This window comes from Rhinopithecus bieti, unplaced genomic scaffold (genome assembly GCF_001698545.2).
Source record: "Rhinopithecus bieti isolate Rb0 unplaced genomic scaffold, ASM169854v2 scaffold_31127, whole genome shotgun sequence".
Taxonomy (NCBI): domain Eukaryota; kingdom Metazoa; phylum Chordata; class Mammalia; order Primates; family Cercopithecidae; genus Rhinopithecus; species Rhinopithecus bieti.
In genome coordinates this window covers 2,484,902-2,505,885 of record NW_016813970.1, presented here as the reverse complement: position 1 = coordinate 2,505,885, position 20,984 = coordinate 2,484,902, and the positions used below count along the sequence as shown (strand labels likewise).

Below are 20,984 nucleotides of genomic sequence, written 5' to 3'. Positions count from 1 at the left end.
ACCTTATTTTTAAAATTAAATATATATATATAGGTATTTCTGCTAAAGCCCATAGTATTTCTTTATTCCCTCAGTGGTAATAACCAGCTGCTCACAGTCTTTCATATAAAAACCATCAGGAACCTGAAGAGTGTTCTAATTCTCATTCTACTCCAAGCTGAGTTCTCTCACCTTTCTCATAAGTCTAACAACTATTTTATTAGTGTGGTGACTCCCTTCTAAGTATCTCCCAGTTTTTCACATCCCTCTTGAGTCTCAGAGCCTGAAAATAATAGATGTTGAGAGGAAGCAGAATAATTACAGTCAGGCTTCAGAGTTGGTTACTTCTTCCTCCAGAAAAACTGGACCTGTGAAGATGCCAAGAACTCCTATGTCTGCCCAAGTCGGGGAGGTAGGTGGTCAGAACCTCCTCATCTGTCCCCTTATCTGGATTCCCAGTTAGAATGGATATTGTTACAAGCTAGTTTCAACAATATTCACAGCAATATTCACAAGCCAATTGTTTTTAAAGTCTTTCTATTGTATACCCAGAAAGGATATTGTTTTTCAGCTTATAAGAATCAAGGCAAAGTGAAGGGTATAAATAAACTCAGTGACTTTCCACTTATGATTGACTATTCAGGGGAAAAAAGAAAGAAAGCAAAACAGCAAGGTTGGTATAATATTTGAAAATAAATAATAATGGCAAGAATATTTGCTTCAAGTTGAATATGTAATAGAAAGATGAGTAGATGCTGTATTTAAAATAGTATAATGTTAGTATTGAGTATCCACAGTAAGACCTCAAATATCCCTTTTAATAATGCACATATAAAACACAGATTGCGCTGGGCATGGTGGCTCACTCCTGTAATGCCAGCACTTTGGGAGGCTGAGGCGGGTGGATCACCTGAGGTCAGGAGTTCGAGACCAGCCTGGCCAACATGGCAAAACCCCATCTCTACTAAAAATACAAAAATTAGCCAGGCATGGTGGCAGGTGCCTGTAATCCCAGCTACTCGGGAGGCTGAGGCAGGAGAATTGCTTGAACCCGGGAGGCAGAGGTTGCATTGAGCTGAGATCGTGCCACTGCACTCCAGCCTGGGCGATCCGAACAAGACTGTCTCAGAAAATAAAAAAATTTTAAAAAGGAAAACAAAACAAAACACAGATTGCATTGGAATATTTTAGTGCAATGAAGTGGGGAAATAAAGAACACTATCTCAACGGGTAAAGAGTCTTCATCTCTACATTTAGAAAAGCTGGAGGAAGTTTTCCAAGATCCTGTTTGACCTCTCTTTTATTCAGAATGTATCTTGGAAAATGAATTTTAAAAGCAAGTTACTGTACTGCAGCCCTCATCAAATACCCTTGTATCTCCTCTGCTGAATTTGGGGAAGGAAGAAGACACTCACCACACTAAAGAAAGCCAGACCATTGGGAAGTATGTCAATATCTTCAGAGCCAGCTTCTGTAAGTTTAAGGAACAGATAAATGTCATGTTCAAGTTCTGTTATTTGTTACATAGAGCATAACTGGGACTTTGTTTACTTTATCAGAGTGACTGTATCTTTAGGGATGGTTCTGATGTTTTTTCCAAGGAATGATTCTTTTTAATAAATGTCAGTTTAAACCCCTTCCTGAAGTGAACTTCTGACTTTAAATGTTAGATATTTTATGTTTACTCAAATCAAAGTCAAGTTATCATCACATTTCCAGCTATAATACAGAAAAAGTTGACATCTGTACACTCTTATGATAAACATCCAGATGTCCGTATAAAAGTAATTGACATCAGGGGAATATTACTTTCTGAAGGAAGGGCTCATAGGCATTTAACCATGCAAATATCCTTGTCCTCTTCTTTGCTCATTCAATCTGAAGCAAACAGACATCTTTCTCATTAACAGAGGTAAAACACCTGGGATTATATATTCCTTCTTTTAAAAACAGTGCCAACTTGTTCTCATAAGCAAAGAAAGCTTTTCTATTTAATCTTTAAATTTAGGCTTTACAGAAAAAACTAGCAGAAGAAAATTAATGAAAAATACCATGCACCTAAGCCAGTTGAAGCTTCTCACTACTGTCTCTAAGGCAGGCTACAATTACTATTGATTGTTTATTGATTGTCTGCAGTACACTCCACACAGCACAGCAAATAATTAGACATTAAGACTTTCTCATCAGTCTCACTGTATAAATTCTACAGACAGATAATAGACCCAAACACAAGAAAAGAAGAATAAAAATGGCCTAGATTAAGCCAAACCATGATACATTCTTTGAGTCTACAAAATCCAATCGTCCTCTTTCAGACTTCTCCATAGGATTTCTTCAAGATTATTTCTAGGTTGTCAAAACCAAACAGCATCTATCTATCCAGCCATTTTGGTCTTGCTTCATGAGTTTGCATTTAGCCAGTTGCCTCCAGTGTTGCTTGCTCCATCGTAGTGCAGAAAAGCAAAACAAAATAAAAATGCCAAGAACTTCACATTGTAAAGATGACCCATCTGCCTGCTCCTCACAAAGAAGATACATAGAAATAAGCTTAAGTATGGCATAGTGGAGGGGTTCTCAATCTGGGGTCTGTGGATCCCTTTTGGGCTTCAAAGCATCTGTGAACCCTCTGAAATTCTATGCAATGCAAAATGTCTCATGTATGCACACATGAGAATGTTTCTGTTAAAAGGGTCCCTGATTTTCATCAGATTCAAAAGAGAGCCTGTGATTCCCCCAGAAAGGTTCAGAACGACTAGACTCTAGTTCCACAGTGGTTGTCCACTGATAATAAGAATCAGGGGAACACCACACTACATACACATGTATACACAGCACATACACATGTACACACACACACGCACACACACACACGCACACACACAGAGAATTCTAGTCCAGGTTTTGCTTTTCAGTCCTATTTAGTAGAAGCTCAATTAATTAAAATTTGTTTTTCCTGAAAATTATTTTAAAAAATTTAATTTCCATGTATACAATGCTTACACACATGGAAAAAGAAAGGATATATAGAAAAAATTAACAATGCTTCTTTGGGTGATAGGATTATGAATTATTTTTTATTTTCTTGATCCTTTGTTTAAAGTTTTCTACAAAATCTTATATTTTTTAATAATTAAGGAAAGAGAAATCTTTTCTTTAAAAAAATACATTTATTTCAACCATATTGTAACTTCTGTTTAACTCCATTGCCTAATTCCAATGGAAAAAAATTTATCTATCTATAGCCTTCTTTGGAATATTTTCCAGATCTAATCCCCTGTCATCATTTCTATAGCTACTACTGCAGGAAGGTTTTATCACTGCATATCCCCTCTTTGGTGTGATTATGTCAAGAGCAGTCAATGCTAGAGAAATTTTTGCTCCTCTAATTTAATGATAATAACTATCATACATTAGGTACACCAAGTACCAGGCTCCTTGTAAATACCCTGCATACAATATCTCATATGATTTCATAATACTAAGAGCCAGTATGATTATCTTTTGTTTTAGAGTGAGACTATGGAGGCTTTGGAAAAGTTAAGCAATTGCTCAAGGTCACAAACTGGGAAGCTGGAACTCAAAGTCTTTGGTCTGACTTAAAAGCAAACAAAACATTCAAGCTAGAATTTACTGAATTTCCTCTGTCAGAAACATCCCCTGATTCCTCTGTAAAGCCACTTCACTTGTAAATTCAATTGTGTCAATTCCATAATGTTGTCTTTTTCCCCTAAAGTTTTGCTTCCATGCGTCTCACCAACATCTCTACCAATGAATATCCTGCACTTTTCTTTAAAACCTCTTTCAAAACCTTTTCTTTCTTTTTCGTATTTCAACTTATTTTATTTCAAAACACACTTAATAAATCTTTACTTTTTTTATTCTAGTGATATACATTAATTTCAATATTGCATTCCAGTTAATATTTATGTAAATATGTAAAAACTTAACAATGTGTACTGATTTGGCACTGTCTGTCACTCTTATTGTGTGCTTGACTCTCTCCCTCCCCTTCATCGGTTCTCTCTCTTTAAACTTTTTATTATGGGAAATAGTCTTACCACTTATCCTCATCCTGTGTTATTTTAAAGCAAATCCCAGGCATCGTATTATCCCTAAATATATTTATACAAACCACAATATCATTATTACACCTAAAAATTCACAATAATTCCTCAATATCATCAAATATCTAGTTAGTATTCAAATAGCCAATCATTTTTAAAAGGTGTAGCTTTAAAAAATTTACAGTTTGTTTAATTCAGAGTCCAGGTAAGGTCCCACACATTTCAATTGATGGATGTGTCTCTTATTTCTTTTAATCTATCCCATGTCAGTCCGTTATTGCCTGTGGGTGGAGGACTTAGCTCCCTGGGTGCACTGAGAGCTTTTGGTAGCCAACACTCAGGGAAGCTGGAGGGATGTGGGGAGGGCATCCACTGCATCCACTGCTCAGGGGAATTAGGGGGAGAAATTCCAGGCACAAAGAACAGCATGAGCAAAAACCCACAAATGGCACAGAGCAGCACGCCAAACCCTTTCTTTAGAAAGTCTTCTAGCTTATCACATTTAATTTCAGTATCTTATTACTTTAGCAATTATCTGTGTCAGAGGTGGCCAAGTGTTCACCAGCATCCATGTTCCCCTTCTTCCTTTTTAGCCTTTTTAGCAATAGGCATGTAGCAACATAGCTATAGATAACATATCCCACCCTTTCTGGCTGACAGTTGTGGCCATATGTCTAAGTTTTGGTCAATAGGATGTGAGAATACAATATATATGCAACTACTGGGTAGAAAAATATATATATATAAATTTTATTTCTACCCCTTCCTGCTGGGAAATGGCAACAAGCAGAGTTCTAGTCTTAGACGAAGATAGCAGTGTTGCTTCATCAGCATTTGCCCCTGAATGACCACATGGAACACAGTCACCCAACTACCCTAGGCCATTCGCTTACCTTAAGACTGATGGGAGAAAAATAAAAATAAACTCATCTATTTTCTAAGCGACTATAATTTTATAACAGTAACTCATCCTTTACTATACCCAATAGAGTATCCCATATGTAATGTAATATATTATTTTCTACTTTGCTGGTTCACTCATCAAGTATATATATTAATCACCCTGGGAAAAGACACTATATTGGAAAGTGAATTTGCAAAAGCTGCTTAACCTCCTTGAGCCTCAGGTCCTTATCTGTTAGAAAAAGAAAAGACGTGTCTATATCTCACAGTGGTTTTTGTTTTGTTTTGTTTTCTTTTCTTTTCTTTTTCTCCCATCAGTAGACTGTAAAGTACTTGATTATAAGGGATACAGACTTTAATGCTTTTTTCTGCCAAATCTCTCAAGCAGCAGTTATTGTAAAGGTCTTGATTGCCAAGTGCATAAAATTGTTAGTTATCTTGAGAAAGACAGTCCATTCAAATTTTGAAGGCCAGACATTTAGAAAATAAGATTTTTTAACTTTTAAGCCTCAAATAAACTAGCTCTTGACATTTTAATTTTTAATATGCAGGTGTTAATCTGCCAAATCTTGGGTGTATAAAAGCTTAGTTTCTGTCTGTAAGATACACTGCGAAGGACTTTTTAAAAAGGACTAAATAGTGAACTTACTTTCTGCCCCACAGAAGGCACACATCCTGTATGATATGTAGTCAATAACTATGATTTATTAAAACAGATACAATATGATACGATATATATAAAGCACCCAAAAGTTGCACATAGTTCACTTCCAGTGATGGTGACTGAAGCACTGTAGTGTGTGCATATGTATGTGTGTGTTGACGGGAATCAAGGGCAAGGGGGAAGGAGAGTTCACCTCTTAGAGGGATTAGTTGGCCTCAAGTGCATAGCTACTACTGTTTTCAAAACAGAAAATAAGAAACAGCTCTCTCTATCATAAAAAGTTGCTTTTGCCTGTATAGAAACGTGTGTCCAGCACATTGTTATTCCTTACCGTCAAAGACCTGTGAATAAGTAACTGTTGTTAAAGATATATAACCACAAGTTATTATTAACCATTATGCATCACTAACATAGCATTTGACAAATGTTCATATGGTGTGTGCTAACCACAGGGCAAAAGCAAAAAACGAAAAAAAAAAAAAAAGCACAATTCTAATTAGATCTAAAAATGTATCCCAAATGTGCTTCTAATCACTCATCCGCTCCGCTCTGTTGCCTTTTGAAGTGCCTCAGAGGCATTTAACACTTCACAAGAGGGGCCATAGGTGACATATTTCCTCATTCTTTCCAATTCCAGACAGCAGCTCACACACATCACAACATAAAGGTCACAAACATAGACAGATGCCTGTTCAGAATACAAATGTTGCTGGGCTTGTTTTTCTCTGAGGAGCGCTCCATCCCAGTGAGTTGTAAGAAGAATGCACTTGGCAGTCTGTCATGTAACATGGCTGGTTGTGCCCTATTGTCTACTCTGAGACTTGTATTCACAGAAGGTGGGCTTCCCAGGGCCAAGGGCTGTTTAATAATGTGACAATTATTAACTCAGCAGCAAAAGTAACCTAAGAGATCACTGGCCCAACCTCCCACCCTTGCCCAACATCTTTTACTAATGCCATCTGGCTTTTGCTGAGTGACCAGTTCTGAGAGGTCTCCTCCTGATTGCAGCTGGAAGGCAAGATGAAGCTGCTAAGTTACTTGGGACTCTTGAACTGTCTGCATGATCCAGCACAGATGTTGTCAATCTGCTATCTGTTATGAGTTTGCCTCCTCCCACGAAGTGTCTGGGCAATTGAAAGAAAGAAGTGAAATTCCAGAACAGCCAGCCAGTCTAGGGGATGGGAGGTGGAACCGGGGAAATACAAGAGTATCAATGAAAAAAAGGAGAAAGAACACATAGGAAACAGATGCCTAAGGAATGAGAGGCAGAGCAACCTGAGGAAGCTGATTTAAAAGAAGAAAACAAGGGAGGCAAGCAAGGGATTTGTAGAGAAACTCTGAAGGTTGCACTGTCAAGTGATGGTTTATTTTTACTAAAAGAGTACTGAGAACCCTGTCTGTAGTGAATGTAGTTACAACTATGAGGTACCGAGTTTATTACTGTTGCCAACTTGAGAGCAATTTAGCAATGACTGTCAAAACTTTAAACACATATCCTAAGGGAACAACAATCCCATTGTTAAGGATGTATTCTACAGATAAACAAATGCAATAGCAATGATGTTGACTGATCTGTTCATAGTTGCAAAAAACTGTAACAACCCAAACGTACATTAAAAGAGGACTGGTTAAATAAATAATGGAATGTGAAAATATTAAAAAGAATAAAGTAACTATATATGCTGATGTGGAAAGTTGCTCACACTGTTTTAGGAATGAAGCAGGTTGTGAAATATTTACACTAAAATTCTATCTGTGAAAAAAAGTCAATATATTTGTTTGCATATGGACTGAAACTATCAGGAAAGATAAAAAGCTAGTTTTGAAATATTATACATAATTTGACCCCATTTATATTTTTAAAAATTATGTATAGGAGTATTCATAAAAGACAGAAAAGATGGAAGGACACTCAAAACTTGTTTAACAATGTTACCTATTCCAAGAGGAGAACATTTCCATGTAACCTGAGTTTTAATTTCTAAAGAATAAAACAAAATATTAAATTGTCTCTCCTACCTCTAGAGAAGGATGTTGTTATAAAGGACTAGAAGGGACCCAATGACAGTCTAGTTATTTCCACACTGTGGCTCTCAGAGTAAGATTATAAATAAATGGTCCTAGACTTTTTAAAGTCTAAAACCTTCAGTCTAATCACAAACTCATCATTATAGGTGACAAATACAAAAGCCAACTTTGCCTAAGGTCACATTGTGGCAGAATAGAACTAGAAACTAGATGTTTTGACTTCTAATTCTTTTTGTTTCTAATCATACCATGAACCATATCTAAGGAAAGCCAATATTGGCTGAGCTCAGTGCCTCATACCTGTAATCCCAGTACTTTGGGAGACCAAGTTGGGAGGACTGCTTGAGGCCAGGAGTTCAAGACCAGCCTGGACAACATAGCAAGACCCTGTCTCTACAAAAATAAAAAACTAGCCATGAGTGGTGGCATGTGCCTGTAGTCTCAGCTACCCAGGAGGATGAGGTGGGAGGATTGCCTGAGCCCAGGAGGTGAGGGCTGCAGTGAGCCAAGATTGCACTACTACATTCCGGCCTAGGTGACAGAGTGAGGCCACCTATCAAAAAAAAAGAAAATTTTAAAAAAAGGAAAGCCAATATTTATTGTTCACTGATAATTTAAAAATAGTTACTATGAGTCTATCATGTACTAGGGACATGTACTTAGTAGATGACAAAGGGTAAAAGACAGCAAGACACGGACTCTACCTTGGAGAAAAACTGCAAACACGCCAGAGAGACCCTCAGTGCTGGAGAAGAATCTGGACAGATCCCTCCTTATCTATAGCAAAACTAGGGCTTGCTCTTAGGAGACCCTCCTCAAAGACTCAGGCTCCACAATACATCCTACATAAAGTCAAGGGAAGAGGGAGACTCTCCCCCTCTGCAGTGATAGCTTAGAAGATAAAATAAACACAAGTTTTTACAATACATATTGTGACGTGCCGGTACATTAGTCCGTTCTCACGCTGCTAATAAAGACATACCTGAGACTGGGTAATTTACAAAGGAAAGAGGTTTAATTGACTCACAGTTCCATGTGGCTGGGGAGGCCTCCGGAAACTTACAATCCTGTGGAAGCTGAAGAAAGCACACCTTTCTTCATATGGCAGCAGCAAGGAGAAGTGCCGAGCAAAAGGAGGGAAAAGCCCCTTATAAAACCATCAGATCTCATGAGAACTCGCTCACTACCATGAGAACAGGAGCACAGGGTAACCACCTCATGATTCAATGACCTCTCACTGGGTCCCTCCCATGACACATGAGGATTATGGGAACTATAGTTCAAGATGAGATTTGGGTGGTGACACAACCAAACCATATTGGTCAGTTACATGTTAGCCATAAGATAAGATCCTAGTTACAGAGTAGTGAGCAGGGTAAATGCTGTCACTGCCTACATAAAGCTTCCTTCACTAGCTGATCACGAGGCTCACAGAACACAGACTGCAGCGGCCATACCTGACAAACAATACAGACTTGACAAAAATAGTTCAGAGAAGTCGCAAAACAAGCAAGAAATCAAATGCTAAACATAGAATTACACACAAAAAAGAATAATTTACAGTGACGGTAGAAAAGAAGAATAAATAGAGGGTGCATGAGATCAAGAGGTTGACCAAAGAGGTTTTTGTTGATCCAATGTGATTTATCCACTGGAAAACAGTAATTTCATGCTAAAATACCATCAATGAGTGTTTTAATGTTAATGGCCAAAAAATGCAATGTTCCCAACAAGCATTTTCACATACATACCAATTCCTTTAATCAGGTGGCAGTTTGGAAGGTCTATAGATTCTACTTCTCTCGAGGCTTTAAGTCGATTTCTGTTACAAAAAAATATATATATATATTTGTTTACGTATTCCCTGCTTTGTTTTAGAAAGGGTTTAAAGAGGCTTGCAGCAATACATAAAACACAGCGTTTTAAGTCTAAAGCAGATGAAAGAGAAAATAGAAAACACAGAGTAGGAACATAAAACTGCACCAGAAACTGAAGTTAAAACAAAAAGGTCTTATTACAAAGTTCTATATACTGAATATGGGTTCTCTCCCTTTTTTCTCTTCTTTTTTTCTTTCACAAGCCAATAACTCAACCAATAAACCTTATAATGCAAGTTCCTACGCAAATGTAAACACAGCACCAGCTCACATTTCTCACAGTGTTGGTGTTGTGGGAAAAGAGTTCCAGATGTAGAACCAGAAGCCCTGTCTTCCTTCTGAAGAGTCAAACAATGAAAAATGACTCTAAGCCTCACACCGAGACTGCAAAGAAGCCAAGAGAAAATGACATTGCTCAGAGACTGACACACCAAAGACATCCCACAAACAGTTACTAACAAAAAAGAGAAGAAGGCAGCATCCCTATCACAGTATTTTTTAAAATAAGAATTTATTTATCTTATTTCAATAGCTTTTGGGGGTACAAGTGGTTTTTGGTTACATGGATGAGTGATATAGCAGTGAATTCTGAGATTTTAGTGTACCCATCCATGACAGCATTTACTGGAGTAGGAAGGATGGAGAACACCAACTAGTTTTGTAACTACTTTAGCCAAACTATTTGCTGTTGTATATCCAGAAAATTAAAAGGAAATAATAAGAGAATGTTGAACTCTAATAAGATATCTTCCCCCTCCCTCTCTACTCTAGAAGCAGTTTGGGGCAACACCTGTGGGATCTTTGGTTTTGAAGGCCACATACTATTGGCTTTCCCTTCTCCTCTCACATTTTTTCACCTTCTCTGTTCTCTAGAGCCATAAATAATAAAAATAGCACCTTGTAGAAACTTTACATTTTTCAGTGGTTCCCACATACCATACATTTAAGAGACAAAATAGCTATTTGCCGTGTGTCCTTCTCCTGTGCATATCCCTAACAGTTTCTGAGGTCTAGACACTGGGGAAGGCTTCTAGATTATAGCACAGGCTACCGGTTTCTTCTAGATAACCCAGAACTACTCCTAGTTTGTACCAACTACACATTTTGGCAATTCATATCATACATAAAGTTTCTAATTAAAATGTTAATCAGTATGTATTTGAAATCATGTAACTTAATATTAAATCTTTTGAAACAATATAGCAATAAGGCAAAAAGTATAAATAAATCAATATTTAAATATAATAAAAATATGATGCATTAAATGTATTAAATAATACAAATTTTTAAATAAAGCATTAAAAAATACAATAAATCTCACTCCTACGTGTAATAGAAGTGATTCAAGAGAGGAAAAATAAGCTAGAAAACCAAATACAACATGTTCTTACTTTAACTGGGAGCTAAACAATGGTGCACATGGACATAAAGATGATGATGGTAGACACTGGGGACTACTAGAAGGGGAAAGGAGGGGAGTGGACAAGGGCTGAAAAACTATAAGGTACTATGCTCACTACCTGGGTGATGGCATCATGTTCCCCAAACCTCAGCATCACACAATATACCCATGTAAAACCTGCACATGTACCCCTTGAATCTAAAAAAAAAAGTTGAAATTATAAAACAGAGAGGAAAAAAAAAGTTTATGTAGCCTAATGTGGTAGTAATCTTAATTGTGATGATGAGGATGACACTCACGATAATCATGGGTGGTCAAAGGAAATAAATAACAAAAACACGTATAATTTACCACTGTTCTAAGTGATTTACCTGCATGCATTCATTTAATTCTTCAAACAACCCTATAAATTCATTTAATTCTTCAAACGACCCTATAAATTAGGTAGCATTATTCCAATTTCAAAGATGAGAAAACTGAATCAGACAAAACAATTTTCCCAAGGCTCAACTTAGCCAGAAGTGCTGGAAGCAGGGGAGTTTTTGCTTTAAACTACTCTGTACTTTTCTCAGAAAGTAAAGGGATCTGTGTTCTCGTCTTAGCAGTGAAATTGCCATGACCTTTGGCAGGTCAGTTAATCTCTATAGGTGTCAGTATTCTTTATGGATAAAATAAGGATGAGCCTAAAACACCTCCAAGATTCTACTAATGTTATATGACTCCAGAAACAGATGCAGATACAAAACAATAAGTTATAACTGCTGTTTGTACACTAAGTTTTAGTATCACGCATTGGTTTGGATGTCAATTTTACACAATTTACTACTATGCCTATTTGACTATACAAAAATAGGAATAACGATGTTTACCATCTACCTTTTTCAAAGATAATCTCTTTGGATTAAATACAATCTGTTCAAAGTAACACATTCTGATGTGTTTGGAAAGTTTAATATGGGCTTCCGGTTTCAGAGTCAACTTAGGTTTGTGTAAGTAATTGATGCTAAATAGGGCAATCTTTTTCAACTAGTTTTCTTGTACAATATCATGTTTTGATACGCAGCCTACCTGCTATTAACATGGAAGAGTTACGTGGGGGTTGTGCATAACTTCTACTTAACTGATTTTTTTCTTGGCTTTCCCTTTTGATAAAAGAAAATGGGGGTTTTGCCTTATCCTTTCTGGACCATTAAGACTTCCAAATTTCTTCAGTTGGAAACTGCCAGACATTTTCCCTGGCAGAACAATCAGTTCCCTGCTTGTTGGTGGACTTCTGTTTTCTGGGTGGCAGACCATAGTGGCTGACAAAATTAACGCCATTCCCACCCCCCTTTCTTTCTCCCTTGCTGCTTCCATTGTAGTGGTGGGCAAAGCAAATATTTGCTTTCCCAGACTCCCCTGTATTGAGATGTAATCATATGACTCAGGTTTTGGGGAAAGATACTGTGTTCTGGATACAAAGGAGAGTCATGAGGAGACAGCTAGCTGGCATCACTCTGTCTCCTTTCTTCATGATTCAAACACACATGCAGTGCTTGAGACTGCAGTAGCCATTCTGCATCCTTGAGAAAGATACAGCTATAAAGTCAATAGGGAGAGATCAAATAATGAAAATACATGAAGAACCCAGTTCCTTGATATAATCACTGGCTCATCGAGCAAGCTCTATATTGGGTCACCTACAGAGGTGTTTGTCACGTGAGGAAAATAAATCCCTCTTCAAATGAACTACCATTAATCTGATGTATGTTACTTGTGGTTGGAAGCAATCCTCACTGGCATCAGATTTAAGAAGTTTGTGTATTTAAGAAATACACATATTTCTCTCAATAGAGAAAGCTATACAAACCTTTTTGGATTAGATTAATAAGCCTAAAAGTATTCATGTAAAAAAGCACGACATAAATGGTATAAACACATATAAGTGATGATATGAGAGGAGGAACACTCTTTACTTCTGCCAGAGCCTATTTATTCCCTAACACTTTTAGGTCTATAACATGCTTATGACTGTGCTAGGTCAGAGATGCATGGCTATTGCCATTCTGCTGTCAGGCAGGCATCGCTCATCAATAGCAGCACTCTCCCTTTAACCCAGAGCCAGCCTCAGACACATTGTTTCGCAACCACAGGGAGTCTGTTAAAACTGACACTCAAAAGGAAAGCTATTTGCCTTCTCTATTTTAGGTTCCTTTTGTTTTTCTTTTCGTTTTCATTACATTTATTTATTAATTATTTCTTCATCACAAGCCTATGGTAGGAAACGGTATCTGCTGGCTTCCTTCATTGGTGTCACAATCATTCCCCAAGTGACCCCTATGGAGTCCAGTGACCAAGGAATCCATGAGTAGAATTCAGGGATCCACGAACTTGGATGGGGGAAAAATACATCTTTATTTAAACCTCTAATTCAAATTGAGTATTTCCTTTGATGATGAGTGTACGCAACAAACCACAATACTATTAGTAGTATTTGTGACTCTGTCACTAATAGAAATTACAGATACTTTTCTATCACATTTCAGTTGTAGATAGCTCAAAGTGCTATTTACATTCATAGCTACTTCAAAATATCTGTTAGACATTTACCTACCTCTAGATCCATTTAAGGGTTTAATTAAAAAAGCATATTATATCATAAATTTTAAAATAGTTTGGTAGCAGTATTTAAGTATAATTGGTTTCCTTTGTAATCCCACATATTTTATTTTACTCATTTAAAAACATGATGCTGAGAAGGAATGAAGGCTTCACCAGACTGCCAAAGGGATGTATGGCACAAAGGTTTAAGGAATTTTGCTTGAATTTCATTGTCTTCATAGATGACATTTATTGAGCTGACTGTATGCCTGGCATTGTTTTAAGCATTCTCATAGTCCCACTGTGGAGCAGGTAGTTCCCCATCCTACAGATTAGAACACCGGGGCACAGAAAAGTGAAATAATCAGTCCAAGTTTTCAGGTAAATAGTAGAGCTATGAATGAACTCAGGCTACCTGTTCACAAAGCATGAACTCTTAACCAACAGTCATTAGCATGAAATCAATCTCAGTTTCTTTCATTCAGGAAACAGCAGTACCCTTCCAGAGGAGAATGAGACCAGGGGCTGCTAGCTATTATCTGGTCTCATGGCAGGTAGCAGTAAGGGTGCACCAAGCTATGGTGCCAATATGCCCCTGAGCAAAGTAGGAACACAGTGTTACTATCAGGAGTTTCTTTGTGCCATACTTCTCTGCTTTTGAATTTACACACAACTGCTGGGGCTTTATCTCCTATGTGCAAGCAATATAGAAGCCAGGGCTTTATCTTTCATGTATAGCCTTGTAAAAACCCCTTGGAATTCACCCCTTGGACTCTGGCAATACTTGCATTAAGTTACTAGGAATTTGTGCTTAGGCCTGTAAACCTAGAGAAAATTTGCTCCACTGGCAGAGAAGCTAGAAGACTGTGGGGAGCTGGGGCCAACTTATTTGGAATCAGGAGACCTGGCTGAGGCGACAGGTTCAGCACTAATTATTCATTAATTATATTATTGAATAATTACATTATTCTGTTGAACTAACTAGTTAACCTCTCTAACCTCAGTATTTACAGTTATAATGTAGAAGGGAAGATATCTATGAAGACTGGATGAAGGCATAAAAGTAAAAGAGCTTTCTGTCCAAATGTCAGTAAATGTATATTTTGGTTCAATATAAAGAAATTTGGCAGGGCTCAGTAGCTCACACCCATAATCCCAGTGCTTTGGGAAGTTGAGGTGGGAGGATCACTTGCGGCTAGAAGTTTGAGATCAGCCTGGGCAACTCAGCAAGAACCCCGTCTCTACAAAAAAAATGTATTTTTTGTTTTTTTGAGACAGAGTCTCGCTCTGTCGCCAGGCTGGAGTGCAATGGCTCACTGCAACTTCCACCTCCCGGGTTCAAGCGATTTTCCCGCCTCAGCCTCCTGAGTAGCTGGGATTACAGGCATGTGCCACCATGCCCAGCTAATTTTGTATTTTTAGTAGAGATGGGGTTTCGCCATGTTGGTCAGGCTGGTCTTGAACTTTCGACCTCAGGTGATCCGCCCACCTCAGCCTCCCAAAGTGCTGGGATTACGGTAACGAGCCACCGTGCCCAGCCGTGTTTTTTTAGATAGCCAGGTGTGGTGGTGCATGCCTACAGTCCTCACTGCTTAGGAGGCTGAGGTGGGAGGATCACTTGAGCCCAGGTGTTCCGGGTTACAATGAGCTATGATTGTGCTGCTGCATTCCAGCCTGGGTGAGAGTGCAAGATCCTGCCTTGAAGAAAAAAAAAAAAAAAAATTTAAAGATAGGTTAAAAAAATAAATAAAGAAGTTTTTACACTTTTGACACACTGACCAGCACACAAGAGTCACCTAATAAATGATTTAAAGGATGGTGGTTTAAAAGAAAAAAAAAAAAAGACTGCTCCTTCAGAAGTAGAAACAGACCACATAGCTTCTTGTGGGAATTGTCATAAAAGGTGCCAGGCAGCAAGTAGAACATTCACATGGGTACTCTGGGGGTTCCTGCCCACGCTTAGGTCTCTGATGCACTCAAGCCTCATGATGCATCCACAGCTGCGTACCTTGACACCAGGAACTGGCCTGGGAATATATGTACACTGTTATTTTCTCCTTTATTGCTCAACTAGGGAGGGGTGGAAAAGGAGGGTGTGGAATCCCAGTTACAGTTCCGAAGAAGAAAGACAGCTTTGATGACATTTATCCCTCTGGGACATCCTTATACTAAAAATTGAAGTGGGCAACCTGGGGAGAGAAATAACTGTCTGTCTGGGGGAGAGAAATTGCCAAAGCACTATCTCTAAATATTGAATAATCAAACAGTAGGTATCAGATTAAAGCAAAAAACCAAACATAAAGCCTCTGTCTCTTCAACTTCCTCTGAAGATCCTTTCCTTATGAGGAAGTGGGAACATGCTTTTTTTTTCTCTTTTTTTTTGAGGGAGTCTTGCTCTGTTGTCCAGGCTGGAGTGTAGTGGCTCAATCTTGGCTCACTGCAACCTCTACCTCCGAGGTTCAAGCAGTTCTCCTGACTCAGCCTCCCAAGTAGCTGGGATTACCGGCATGCACCACCACACCTGGCTAATTTTTGTATTTTTATTAGAGACCGGTTTCACCATATTGGCCAGGCTGGTTTTGAACTCCTGACCTCTAGTGATCTGCCCGCCTCAGCCTCCCAAAGTGTGCGATTACAGGCGTGAGCCACCGTGTCCGGCTGAACATGCTCCTTTTAAAAACAGACTCTAAGGGTCACCAAATTCTGTAAACAGAAGGCACTCCACCATATGATAAAATACAGGGTACCCAGTTAAATTTTAATTTGAGATAAACAATGAATGATATTTCAGTATAATTATGTCCCAAATTCCATGCTTATGCTAAAAGTATGGTAAGTATTTCATACTTATACTTAAAAAAAAATTATCTATCTGAAATTCAAAGTTAACTGGGTAACCTACATTTTTCTTTGCTAAATCCAGCCACCCAACATTCTTACATCAGCCCATTTGGGGCTTCACATATCCAATAAAGTTACCACTTTATAAAGTCACTGCCCAATAAAGTATATCACAGTCACATAAAGAAAAGTTGTATCAAATTATAAAGTAGGCTGAGGGTGGTGGCTGATGCATATAATCCTACCACTTTGGGAGGCCGAGGCGGGAGCATCAATTGAGGCCAGGAGTTTGGGATTAGCCTGGGCAACAAAGTGAAACCCTGCCTCTGCAAGAAATAAAAGTATTAGCTGGGCATGCTAGCACGCATCTGTCATCCCAGCTACTCAGGAGGCTGAGGAGGGAGGACTGCTTGTGCCTAGGAGTTTGAGGCTGCAGTGAGCTTTGATGTACCACTGTACTCGCTTGGGCAGCAGAGCAAGACCTTGTCTCAAAATAAAAAACAAAGAAAAACAAAAATCAACCAAACAAAACCTGTAAATAAACTATCAGGTGCATTCTGTCAATAAGTTTTACTTACTTTTCATTTTTTTTTTTAGATTTGCAGCTATAACTTTAAAACCTTAAAATTAGTGAGAAGGGGGAAAATTTGAGTGTTGAGAAAACTTCCAACTTGCAGAAAAACTGGTGGCTTACACATTAGTGACAACATAATAAGCTTGTAAATTTTGGTGGTCTTATCTTTGAAACAGAGAGCAGGACAGATCATATACAAAGTCATCCAACTCATGAATGTTCTGTAGAGTACAATGGGCAGCATCTAACATGAAAATTAAAGTCAACATGTCCATTTCCTACCCATAAGCGTTCTTTCCTCAACTCTCACTGCCATCTCAGCCACCACACTCTTTCTCTTTGCATTGCTTTATCAGTAGATGAAACTACAACCATGGGACAGTAGAGCTGTGGCACAAACTCTGGTAGTACTTTTGACTTCTCCCTCATCCCTGGGGTTCCAGAATTTGGGTCCCTGTTATTCTCTCTGACCTACTGCAATACCTTAACCAGCTTCCCCATGTCCGCTCTCTATTCTAGTAGTTCTCAACCTTGACTGCTCATTAGAATTATCAGGAGTGTTTTTAAAAATAAAAAATACCACTGCTACTGTCAGCCACTGTTCTTACATTATGTACTTTCTTATTTATCTATTTACCTGTGAACCTTGAAGCCACCTTGCCAAACAGTACATTATTCCATATCACATTTTGGTTGTAATGAAAAATCTCTGATAGGTAGACACCACAGTTTATAAATTACCAACTCAAATTTTATTTATTTATTTATTTATTTATTTATTTATTTATTTATTTATTTTGTAGAGATGGGATCTTGCTATGTTGCCCAGGCCTGTCACTAACTCCTGGGCTCAAGCAATCCTCCAGCATAGGCCTCTGACAGTGCTGGGATTACAAGTGTGGCTGCAGATTCTGATCCCGACCAGCTGAATCAGAATCTTTGGTGGTGCCACCCAGACACCGGCCCTCCAAGAGATTCTAATGTACAGAGAACCATTGCTCTATTCCAATCCCCCCTTCCAGGCTTATCTCTATAAAACACAACCAGTTATATTAAGTTCTTGTTGAAAAGCAAAACCCACCAATATTTCCCTTTTGAAGGACTATTGGGTCTATCAAAGTGGGGCCCCATTTTTCAACTTATATTTAATGGCCTCAAAACCTATCCTTCCCACCACCCTACTATTCTCATCTCCTGACTTTATGCTCCCTTCAAACTGGCCCATTTGCTAGTCTTCCAACTTCCCACCTTAGTCCCTTTGCTCCTGCTGCACTATACATTTGGCATGGGCCCCTTCATGCCTGTATGTGTTGCACCCACCCTTCAAGGTCAGGTCGAATGTCTCTTCCTCCCTCTGGAACTCCACCTTCAGGGGATGTAATCTTTCCTCTTTAAGCCTATGGGGTTCGCTTGTGCCTGTCCTTACGACATCCTAATTTCTACATTTACTGTATTTTATTTCTCTCTTCCTCTGTATTAAACTCCATAAGGATCGTAGTCTACTACAGGAGCCTAAGAGAGAATATCACACATACCAGGTGCTCAGTATTTCCGGAACTCTTTTGCATGAGGCCTATAAAATTTTGGTTGAGGCAGGGCAGGACAGCTCACACCTATAATCTCAGCACTGTCAGAGGCCTAGGCCAGAGGATTGCTTGAGCTCAAGAGTTAGGGACCAACCTGGGCAATATAGCAAGACCCCATCTGTACAAAAAATAAAATAAAACAAATAAAAAATAAACTTTGAGTTGGTAATTTATAAACTATGATGTCTACCTGCCAGAGATTTTTCATTAAAACTAAAATGCGAGATGGAATAGTGCCTGCACTGTCTGGCATTCTGGCTTCAGGCTCCCCTTGTGAATAAATAGGAAGTAAAGTAAGAACAGTAGCTGAATATTTCAAGTGTCTTTGATCTACAGCTGAAGCGTTTCTGAAACTATGCAGAAATGGGTGGAGAACAACTTTATTAAAGACGGGACTCGTTTGGGCAACAAGGAGAAGAAGCAGCACCAATGACCTGAAATAAATCTTCATAATTAAAGTTTCAATGCAAGAGTAGTCGTTTTGTTTTCAGAGGTTTGGCCCTTGAGTAATTGTAAAGCATTCTCTTGTCAGCCTAAGCAGAAGAGAACTTTGTTAGCAGCAAGGGCTTATAAACTTTCAATAAAGTGTCGCGATTCACTCCAAACTTTGCTAGTTTTTTCACTAGAAGAGGAGAGTCGGGGTGATGGGTGTTCAAGTAGCTGGGGGAGGGACGGCAATCAAAAATTCTCCAACCCCGGCCGCAAGGCCGGTCCCGCAGGAATCCCTCCCCCAGCCTGCGCCCTCCCCGCACCACGCGGCCACCCCAGCCTGGGGACCGGCGAGGAGGGGCGCGCGAGAGTCCCACCTACCTGAGTGCCAGGAGCCTCTCGCCCAGGAGCGCCAGCGCGATCCCCAGCAAGCCCACAGCCACCAGCCGCCCCATGGCGCGGAAGCCGGGCGCGCTGCCTCGCTCGGGTCTAGCCGGCAGCTCCGTGGGCGGTGCCATCTTCCCGGCTCCACAGTGCCGACCGCGCTCCGCCCCGTTCTCCGCCTAGGTCGAGTCCCTGCGCCGGGGCCGCGGAGGCTCCGCCCTGGGCCTGGCGCTGGTCTTTGTCCTCACAAACTTATTTACCCAGTTACCTTCGGGACGGCCCTGACACGCCTTACTTTAGGCTCGTGACGTGAAACTGAATTCCTTCACCTCCTTTTTCAAACAACTCACCCGAAATCCTCTAGGAGCCCGCATACCTTTCTCGTTTCCCTAGTCTTCAAACACATTTCTCACTCGCTACTCCAGTGAGAAACTTACAGAGAAAGCTGTTTTTGGGGATTGGGGACGGTGGCCAAGGGAGGGAAAGTAATGGGATGCGTCTTGTAAATATTTCACGTTGGAATCACTACTTTTTATAACAAGACGTAGTTGCAAAGAAAGAAAATCCTGTGTCTCGTAATACTTTTTTTTTTTTTTTAAAGATGGTGTCGCTGTGTTGCCTAGGCTGGAGTGCATTGGCATAAGCACAGCTCACTGCAGTCTAGATCTCCCAGACTCAAGGGGCCCACCAGCCTCGGCCTCCCGAGTAGCTGGGACTACAGGCGCCCGCCACCTCGCCCGGCTAGTTTTTGTATTTTTAGTAGAGACGGGGTTTCACCGTGTTAGCCGGGATGGTCTCGATCTCCTGACCTCGTGATCCGCCCGTCTCGGCCTCCCAAAGTGCTGGGATTACAGGCTTGAGCCACCGTGCCCGGCCAATACTTTTTTTTTTTTAAAGATGGTGTCGCTGTGTTGCCTAGGCTGGAGTGCATTGGCATAAGCACAGCTCACTGCAGTCTAGATCTCCCAGACTCAAGGGGCCCACCAGCCTCGGCCTCCTGAGTAGCTGGTACCGCAGGCACGCACCATTACACCTAGCTAAGTGTGTGTAAGGTGTGTGTGTGTGGTGTGTCTGTGTGTGTGTTTGTGTGTAGACCGAGTCTTGCTGTGTTGCCCAGGTTGGTCTCAAACTCCTGGACTCAAGCCATCCTCTGTGTGTGTGTGTGTGTGTGTAGACCGAGTCTTGCTGTGTTGCCCAGGTTGGTCTCAAACTCCTGGACTCAAGCCGTCCTCCTGCCTCAGCCTCCCAAAGTGCTAGAATTACAGGTATGAGCCACCATGCCCAGCCTCTATTAATACTTCTAGACTACAGACTTAAGGACTTAGACACATCTTTTTCATCCAAACTCAACTTAATGGCAAGAAGTGTAGTTTTTTTCTTTTCCTTTTTTCACTCTGACAACCGTAACATGAAGGAATAATTTAAAATACAATTTTAAAAGTATAAAATGAAACTTACCCATCAAGATTGATACCATTACAATAAATTAGTACATCTGAAATAAGCTTCTAATGCTTTTTAGTATTTAATTGCCAGCCTACAATATGTAGGCAGAAATGGTCACACTTGACAATTTTCAACAAATATCACTTTTATAAAGAACCAGTAAATAAAAGTAGATGCCAATTTCCCACCTGCCTCTCACCAAAAAAAAAAAAAAAAAAAAAAAAAAA

General features: G+C 39.6%; 1 protein-coding gene across 4 annotated transcripts in view; it reads right to left on the bottom strand.

Annotated features, from left to right (window-relative positions):
- Positions 1-19,628, bottom strand: part of PON2 (paraoxonase 2) — a 34,001-nt gene extending 14,373 nt beyond the window's left edge. For 2 of the 4 annotated variants that reach the window (XM_017849305.1, XM_017849308.1), the window contains exons 1-3: positions 19,309-19,628; positions 9,390-9,460; positions 1,395-1,450 (exon numbers count right to left, since the gene is read on the bottom strand). In XM_017849305.1, coding sequence (XP_017704794.1) covers positions 1,395-1,450; positions 9,390-9,460; positions 19,309-19,445 — 264 coding nt within the window. In that variant the 5' untranslated portion in view covers positions 19,446-19,628. The remainder of the gene's footprint in view (positions 1-1,394; positions 1,451-9,389; positions 9,461-19,308) is intronic. The other 2 variants (XM_017849307.1, XM_017849306.1) reach the window with 2 other exon arrangements.
- Between the last annotated feature and the right edge of the window lie 1,356 nt (positions 19,629-20,984).